The 9,880-nt window shown below is 35.9% G+C and overlaps 1 protein-coding gene across 1 annotated transcript in view; it reads left to right on the plus strand.

The window, feature by feature from the left end:
* LOC145687709 (phospholipid phosphatase-related protein type 5-like) overlaps positions 1 to 5,634 on the plus strand; it is a 112,714-nt gene extending 107,080 nt beyond the window's left edge. Inside the window, exon 6 of the mRNA XM_081761161.1 lies at positions 3,857 to 5,634. Within this exon, the coding sequence (XP_081617287.1) occupies positions 3,857 to 4,066 (210 nt within the window). The 3' untranslated portion in view covers positions 4,067 to 5,634. The remainder of the gene's footprint in view (positions 1 to 3,856) is intronic.
* Positions 5,635 to 9,880: the final 4,246 nt, after the last annotated feature.

Consider the following 9,880-nt stretch of genomic DNA (forward strand, 5'->3'; position numbering starts at 1 on the left):
TATTTACTGTATATTACTGCATACTGTATATTACTGCGTTGTGAGAAATTAAATTTCTGTAACCTCTCTGTAACGGACAAAAATTCGTGTCCCATTGGTGTCCGTTATTCAGAGATTTCACTGTATATATATATATATATATATATATAAGATAATACTTAATTAGATGAAAAAGGAATTTTTAACAAACAGTAACAACTTATCGTAGACTAATGAGGTTCTCAGGCAGTGGAAAGTAATTAGGAAGAAAACGAAGCTGTTATGGAGAACCTCAGGGCCTAAATGATGAAAATTATTGTATATACATACATAAAAAAGGTAAGCAAGAGACCAACCAGGCAGGGGTCAGAAATCGTCCAGAAATCATTCAAATTCGAGACACACAATCCAACATAGAGGCTGACTTGGATGTGGATGGACAAGTGCTATTTCCTATGTAAGTTTTATTTTTCACCTTGTATATGGAATTTTGTCATTTTAGAGCTCCAAGCTCAACGAATTGGTTTCTCGCGTTTCAGTACAAAGTTCTATTTTTTATATCTTTTAGCTTTTATTTTGATTTGTAAAATAAAACCTGGCATTTCTCTAGAAGAAAAGGAATATTAATCTTTAGATTTATCTTTACCTTGCAATCAATTTGATATATGACAGGCAGAGATACTTGGCTCCCGAGAATAAACACTCTAAAACCTAAATACTACATTATTTAAACAATAGGGACATAAAACTCTGCATAAAGTTATTTTATAATGACTTCAGTATGGAAAAAGTCCGTAATTTAAAGAATGTACTATGGGAAATCTTTCATGGGCGAAAAACTGTCCTTAGTCAATCAGAAATCGGTTCACTCACTCACTCATCACATTGATTAAGTACTTGTTAATGAGAAAGAGACGTGAAACTTCATATAAAGAAAACTCATAATAACTTGAGTATGGAAAAAAGTCCGAAATGTTAGGAATGTACTATGGAAATTCTTTATGGGCAAAAAACTGTACTTAGCCAAGCAGAAACCGGTTCATTCTCTCACTCATCAAATTGGTTAGGCACTTACCAATGAGATAAAGACGGGAAACTCTGCATAAAGGTACCTCACAACGATTTGCGTATGAAAAAAGTCCGAAATTTAAGGAATGTGCTATGGGAACTTGTTATGGGTGGAAAACTGTCCTTAGACAAGCAAAAATCGGTTTATTCACTCATCCATCACATTGATTGGTTACTTGTCAATAAGATAGAGACGTGAAACAGTGAATAAAGGTACCTTACAATGACTTGAGTATGGAAAAGGTCCGAAATGTGAGGAATGTGCTATGGAAAATATTTTATAGGCGAAAAATTGTCCTTAGCCATTAAATACTTCCCAATGCGATAAAGATGTGAAACTCTGCATATGGCTTGAATATGAAACATGTCCGAAATTTGACTAATGTGCTATGGAATTTTTTATGGGTGAAAAACTGTCCTTACTCAGAGATCGGTTCATTCACTCACTCATCATTGATTAGTTACTTCCCAATGAGATAGAAACGGGAAACTCTGCATAAAGGTACCTTATAAGGACTTGAGTATGGAAAACGTTCGAAATTTAAGGCATGTACTATGGGATTTATGGTCTTAAAACTGTCCGTAGCCATTAGGTACTTCTTAATGAGATAAAGATGTGAAACTCTCCATAAATGTACCTTATAACGGCTTGAGAATGAAATTTGAGAAATTTGCTATGGAAATTTTTAATTGGGCGAAAAACTGTCCTTACAATCAGAAATCGCGTACGGATTTCGTTATTCAACACATGATGTTCATATTGGTAATGTTGTCAATCGTCCGAGTGGTCGAACGGGCTACGGCACGTACATAGTGTCCGGTTGGTGGTTGGAAACAAAGGGAAGGAAAGATTGTTTATTTTTTCGGTGAATATTTTTTTGTTTATTGCATTCATTGGTATTAAATAGATATTGAAATTAAATTGATAAGTAAGAGAATGTAGACGTGGGGATATATAGAATTAATGAAGTATTCCAAGAAATGGGAATTCCAATTATTCGACTTTTATATGAGACATGTTAGTGGAAAATATAATTAAGTTTACAAGCTATTTAAAAGGTCTATAACATTGGAAGGAAAACCCGAAGCAATATAAAACCGTGCAATATACGCGTTATGTAATTAAGTCCGTAATTTCGCAATGTTTAAAGGTAGAGAACGACTAAGTATGTTGAAACACCAGCCGTGTCTAATGATGTAGCATCGAGGATTCAGCATCAAGGGTTTTGGGACCCTGTTGATACTCTTCGTATTTAGGTAATGAAAAATGAGATTTTAGCGATAGTGACTTTGTAGCTTGGGTAAATGAATTAGAATCTCGTTTGGACACAGCTCTCTGACAGGCATTTAATAGAAGAAACCCTCCCCGCTGGTGTAGTGGCTAGCATGTGTCAAGGAAAATTATGTTCAGGAGCCTTGGGGTAGCGATGATGGGCGTGGTGGGTTTGGGGCCACCACCAACCTTAGAAATATCAACTTTGCTAATGCGCTAAGGTACATGTATACTGCAGTAAGATTCGTGGTTCGAATCCCAAACAAGGAAAACTTATAATACTCCATGAGGTGTCAAGGAAAATGATGTTGACTAGCCTTATGAATTGTGCTTGTTAGCGTGGTGGATTTGGGAACCACCACCAGCCTTAAGGCTGAAATGCCCCGGCCGTGAAACTGGAAACAGACATCTTAGTGTATTCGAATATGTGCTATACACCTCGCGCCAAGTTCCAGTGTTCGTTTTAGATGCAGTGGCCAAGGAACTTGGCTCATCCATCCTCATCTCAACACTTTTTGAGGCTGACGAACTTGGCTGCACTTTTTTCACCTCTGGTGTTTTTGTTCAGATTGATTTTACAAAACTGGGATATACAGAAAAATAAATAAAACCGTTTATCTTTGACGTGATTTCGCAAGGACGCCTCATGTAAAGGGCGCACTGTACCTTTCACGTTTTTTTTTTTTTTTAACCAGACATGTGTAGGAGTAAACAAAAACTTGTACTTTAATTTTTAATGTGATTTTTCGGAGGGCATACCGGAACATGTCAGGAAGTACCGATTGGCCAGCCCATGCCTGAAACAGTCGAATTTGATATATTTTTATCGAACGAAACGATGCCAGTACATATTTTGTTTATTTGATACGCATTAACATATTCCTAGTTAAAAATTTGCTTTTAGTTCAGATATTACTTTTATTATTATAAGTATACCAAAAACTGTCCTGCTAGACATGAGTTGTGAGGAGAAACTGTGACTCAATAAGAGAACTTTTACCTCTAGTATGAAAATTTATGGTTCTATATTACACTATGTGAGCATGTGGTGGACAACATCGTACTTGTGGATTTTCTTATATTCTCCTGTATCCTCCCATTATCTTCATTTACCATTTTCATTTTTCATTCATCTGCTTTACTTTACAAAGAATTAACGTTTCGCGTTAAACCGACAATTATTTTTTTTATGTCTTATTATTATTACGTATTCTTTTTGCTTGAATTGTGTTCATTAATGAAACTAGTTTGTGCACTGTGGTTCATTTCAGAACATAACGTCTTTTAGTCACAGGCAACATTCAAAGCACTCACACTATTCTAATCCCTTACCGTATACATACTACAGGAAAATCAGGACAAGAAAGTCGACTTCTACCATTAATTATCTTGTGATAACGTGAAGTTACCTTTCTAATGAAGTACGGATACCTTCAGACAGAGTTACGGGAACATGACGTAATGTTTTGAAGTGAACTATATACATAATCCAGTTTATATGCTTTTATACTATTTTGTTGTCTATGTATTTTACAGTGCCTGTGTGTGTTACATCGCTTCAAGGAGCGAACATTGGATGACGTCGAAGAGTTCGATGCATTGACGTCAGTTTCACAATCAACGTTGATTCCTCGGATTAGCTCTGCTCCAACATTGCTAAGACAGGCAGTGAATACCAAAGTAGATGTACCACCTTTGAGCAGACTGTCACCCATAAGTGCCTACAGAAACTCCTTTTACTATTAACAGTGGAACTTCAAGCGTTCGTGAAATACTGTTATTCTGGAACACGAATCAATTGTAACATTCTTAATGAGTTGATGCTTGTACAGTACACATGCTAGCAAAGATTTTACGTCATCTTATACAATTAGAGCCTATGCGTTCTAGATTTTGTATCCCATTAAATAATTTCTTACATAATTTATTATATTTAGTGTAAAAAAAAAAAGTTAAATCTATTTTCAAGGGAATCACAACTACATCATAGTTTATTTTTGTGTGTGTCCCATGTTTCCCCATAATGTACGAAATATTTCACACGGCGAATTATGAAATCTAGACAGCATGGGAGAAACAGTATAAGTCAGAAATTGGCCAAAATGAGATAAGTCAAAATTCGAGATCTATGTGTCATGCTCCACCTCCGCTGAACTTGGTATAAGTCAATTCTAAACGTGAGTTGAACAATCACGTCTTGATAATGTTAGTATAAGTGATTTATACTTATGCTTGGTAAAATTTAAAAAAATAGTCTCCTGAAAACCTGTGTTTTTTACTTAAACTGTTTCTCCCGCGCAGTATAGAAATATTTCACTACATGCTGCATGTAAGAAAAAAATAATAATTATATACGAGTTAGAAAATGGTTGAAATTAACTAAAAATATCAAATCTAGGACAACTGAGGGAAATAAGTTTGTAAATATTTCTCTCTTTCATGGATCTACTACAATTCTATGTCAGTCTCGTCATTCGAACACCTCTTTCCTTCTCGCCAGAAGATCTTGTATATCATACTGAGAATGAACTGAAATTGAAATTGAAGCATGTTTTTAAAAAAAAAATCGGAGCACCTGGAATGTGAAATCGGATCTCCTGGGTAGGGATTCAGTGTGATAACCACTTATCTACCTCGACCAATTCCTTGATGTTGAACAAAAAATGGTAACTAGTTTAAAACCTTTCATACGTATAAGACTAGTCCAGATACTAAGACCTGTACGAAGAGACGATTATTACCTAATTGAATTACTCAGTCCAGATACTAAGGCCAGTATGAAGAGGTGATTATTAGTTAAATTACTCATCATTTTCTTCTTCAACTCAAAAGCAAGTTAGACAGACCTTCCTTAATGAGGGAAATATCTAGGAAGAAGATTTGATTTGATTTTTAGTTTAGCAAAGCTACATGAGAGGTGAATCTACAGCTTAACGTGAAATCTGAACCACATGAGCTCCCGCCGGGACTCGAACCCGGTCTCCCATGCCAAAGGCGCGTACACTAACAACTTAGCCACGAGGGAACTTCATAGGAAGAAGAAAGATGGCAGATGTTATTGTATCGTGCAGGAATATTAGTTAGATTTCCAGATATTAATGTATTTATCAAAGGTATGTTCTGCGTAGCTAATAGTTTAAGTTATCAACTGTACATGAGGGACTTGAAGCGCAATGATAGCGTACGAAGCTGTCAGTGGCAGATCCCGTCGTGTGAGTTCGAGTCTTGTCATATCCATTGATTGTTTTAATTAAATTCTATTGTTTACGTAATTGTTATTATAATTGTATTATTTCTTTATTATTACTGTTAATTATCCTTCCAACTCCCTACATTTCACGGGTACAAACTGTTACTTTTGTTATTGTGCTGTAAAATAAAATGTAACTTTGTTTATGTGATGGAAGAACTGAAACTTCCAATTATTTGCCACAAACTCAGCGGCGTAGCGAGCATTACAAGATTGGGGGGGATGAAACTTGAAATTGCCAAGTCTTGATTATTATATATATATATATATATATATATATATATATATATATATATATATATATATATATATATATATATATATATATATATATATATATATATATATCAAGTGTTTCGAAAATCTTAGTCTCACTTTTACCAACTCTGCGGAAAACTTCACAGCAACCTTATTTTCATATTCGCCCCATTCCGTGCCCCATCTGAGTGACGGACGAACAGCCCCCGGTTTCGAGTAAAGTTTCACACCTCAACTCAGAATCACTATCATCTCCCACGATGTACAACTGTTAATTTGACAACTTATGGCTAGTTTTGATAGTCTGCGCCAGTCAGTCCTCACCAGAAATGCGGAGTTTTTTTTTTCTCTTCTGTCCTCCAGTCTCCTCCCACTTCGATTTCATAATTTCGCACTCTGATGAAAATTATTAAATACCAGCAAGAAAAATACTAATATATAACCTCCCTTTTAGGCGCCCCTCTCAACCACAAGCCCGGGTCACGTGCCCCGCTTGCTCCCCCATGAGCTACGTAAGTAACATACAATGATTACGTAATGCTTTGACTTATAAATACTATAAAGAAAGGAAGAATTGCAATTTTTGTTTTACTTTCCGAAAGAACCAACTACGTCATTAAAAATGTAGGAAAGGCAACACATTTGTATGAAAATGAAGTGAAACACACACCGGTCTATGCTTTCACCCAGCAGACGTATTGTTTGGCCCCCCCAAAATGTGACTTTTGGAATCATGCACTTAGGTTCATAGCGGAAGAGACAGAACGACTTGACTCGTGAATTGTAGCTTTCGTCCATCGAACAACATTTCCAGAAACCTACTGTGTTCCCCTGTGCCGTGGCATGGAAAATCAGCAGCCGGGGCGAGAGTATGACTGCGTCCTCGTACATATGAGTTAGGGGACAGATCATCCGCGAAGCGCCACCATGGTTGGCGCGAAGCGTAAGAAAATTTTCAAAAATAAACCCTGCTTTTCCTTGATTTTGAACACCTTTTATTACTTTTTTCCTTCCATTTTATATATGTGCACATATATTTTCCTAACATGAGTAACATTATAGGACCATTTCCTAAAGCAGAAAGAGGATTTAAGTACATACTAGTTGTATTCCAAATAATTTTTCCTGTCTCTCTTTTTCTTTCATTTTCTTTTTTCATTTTTCTCCCCAATTTTGCGCCCCCTTTCTTCGGAGCCCGGAGCTATCACCCCCGTTATGCAAGGCACTGATGATATCATTCCCAAAACACACTTTTGTTCAGTTCTCCCTACTCGAAAAGCCCTGTAAATTGCAAGTCTTACTGCAAAACAGAACTGAAATACGCTATCCTTGTCCTCTATATTAATATGATCACCTTTTTTCAAAGCGAAAGGTTTATTCACATACAAAGCATACACGGTTACACAATACAAAGTATATTCACTCTGGTATAAAAATCTACTTCCCTTTGACACTTTACTATTAGAAAAAAACTCTTAAATTTGTCAAATTCACATACTATACATAGTGAAAGGTTTATACTAATAAACCTGCCATGTTTTCTTCATGGGAATACGGGATCTTAGATCCCCTTTCCCCCCAAAAGCTTTCCAACAAAATCCAATAAACTGTACCTCTGGTTATGAATAACAGTATAATAGGCCGCGGTGGCTCAGTGGTATAGCGTTCATTTCTGGTGCATGGGATCCTTGGTTCGATCACAGCTCACTTCCAGTGAGCTTTGTAGTGGAAAAACACCGTGTGCGTCTCGGGGTTCTCCCGTTTCCTCCCACTTTCTTCATTCCACCATTTCATTCATTTCTCATCATCACCATCTCCTTTAGCCTAGCCAACATTTATTTTTTTCAACAATATAATAGGCGGAAGTTTCCTAAGCTGCAGCTACTTTTCTCTCGTCGTTCCCTGCAATTAACTTGACGGACTGAAGATGTTTACAATCCAACTACAATAAAAAAATGCCTTAAAAACTTAAGATAATGTCTTATATAAATGCTTTACAGAAAAACAATATGCAAACGGTTCAAATCAGTCATACAATCTACATTCAATATTCTACGCGTGTTTAGCAATATTTATTTACATGGTAGTATTTGCCAAAATTACGTTTGTCAGTTTAATCTGATGAAAAGTTGATTTTTCTCCTTGTGTCGTGTATAATTATCAGGACCAGATTTACATATTTCTAAGCCCTGGACCAAGCACAATTCTGTGCCCATAACATCTCAAAAATATTATAATTCTTGTTACTTTATTTAATGTCTCTATGAAGAAAAAGTCACTCATCTTTCCTGTGCTTGTACATGTAGAAACACTCAAAGCCATCTTACTTTTTTTTTCTTTTTTTTATGTTGGAGAGTATCCGAGTTTCCACCAGGTACAATGGAAAAAGCATTGTTGCAAATTTCGCTCGCTATCAAGTCGGACAGGGTATTGTGATAACTTGATCAAAACTGTTACATGCTACACTTTGTCGTTCATTCACATTATCCCAGCCACTTCATTACTTTTCGAATAAGCTTATATTGATAGGAGAAATGGGATGGAATTAAAATATGGGACATTTGCCTGTCCTGACTAAATTTATTGGGACGCGGTATTCTCGGGCCCAAAATCGGGACTGTCCCGTTTTATACGGGACGAACAGTAGGCTTAATACTAACCAGTCACTGCCTTGTTCTTGTTTTATTAATATCAATTCTTTCAGTCACTACCTGTTGCCTTGTATACGCTCTTGTATCAAATGCTTTTGCGTAAATTCTCTACTTGCCACCGAAACGTCTTTTCTGTCTGTCTTTGCATGCCAACTCCATTCTGCTTTTGTCAGTGGTACAATTTCCGATTTTCATTAAAGATTCTTCAAAATGTTTACGAATATCAAATGAAGAAAAGTGAAGTGTAATCACTTGCAACAAGTAAAGAAGCTTTAAACGAATAAATCAATTTATTTCAAGATAGGTAACTACACAAAATTTATGCCAAGTCTATAAAAGAACTGATAATGTTTTACAGCAACTGGCTACCTAAGAAAATGTTAAACCGAATAAGTCAATTGAACAAAACGGCATTCTTCAAATTGCCAACTATGTATTTTAATTTGCCAACTTGTCAAGCGATTGGTAACTTTGGGGGGGGAGGCTCCCCCCCTTTACCCCCCCTTAACGACGCCCCTGCACAAACTCAGTCGTCTCTGGCTGTAAAGAAAACAGTGTGAAACAGGAAAGCACTTTACACCAAAGTATAAGCAGTGTCAGAACCACAAGGGGCTGGGGTAACGCGTTTCTACTAAAGGAAATATAATTCTTTTCAACATTTTCTGACAATATGGAAAAGTTTTAGACATTTTATTTTCTTAGGAGTCTATATTGAAACATTTTAAATAAATTATGATTCTTAGTTAATATAGAAAGTAATTAAAGTACTATTACAAGTACCTGTTAACTCGTCCTCTATTATCATCTTATAATTTATATTGCTGTAAAATAACCTTGCTAGTGTGCTGGTGCAGTTGCACCAAGAAGCTATATCAATAAGAATAATGAATGTAATTTTGTAATGGCGAATCCTGAAATCGGAAGAAACTTCCATAAAAAAAGCAACTAGATGTAATTACATACATTTTTTTCGTCCAAAGTGAAGTGAAAAGGAAACATACTTGTCAACTCAGAGGAGTGGCAGATCCAGACTTCAACAGCAACTGAAAACACTTCTGTGATAGGCTAGAATAAGTACAAATAAAGCCAATGAAAATGATTATAGGAACATAAAAATAATTTTATGTTAGATTAAATTAACAAAAAGATATTCTTTTCTAAATATAATTGAAGGCTGTTAAGATAACTGAAATATATTTGCATATATCATTCCCAAACTTTGAGATTTCAACTATATACACATTTCATTTCAACTTTACGTTTTCTGTCTCTTTTGGCCTATATTCAATCTTGGTTGGCTGATTTGGAGTTTTGTGTCCCGTTCAACACCGAGACTATATGAGACGTGGACATACAGCTCTATGTGGGATTCGCACTACATGAGCTCCCATCGGAGAATTG

The sequence above is a fragment of the Thermobia domestica genome, chromosome 6 (genome assembly GCF_964235325.1).
Source record: "Thermobia domestica chromosome 6, izTheDome1.hap1.1, whole genome shotgun sequence".
NCBI classification, from domain to species: Eukaryota; Metazoa; Arthropoda; class Insecta; order Zygentoma; family Lepismatidae; genus Thermobia; species Thermobia domestica.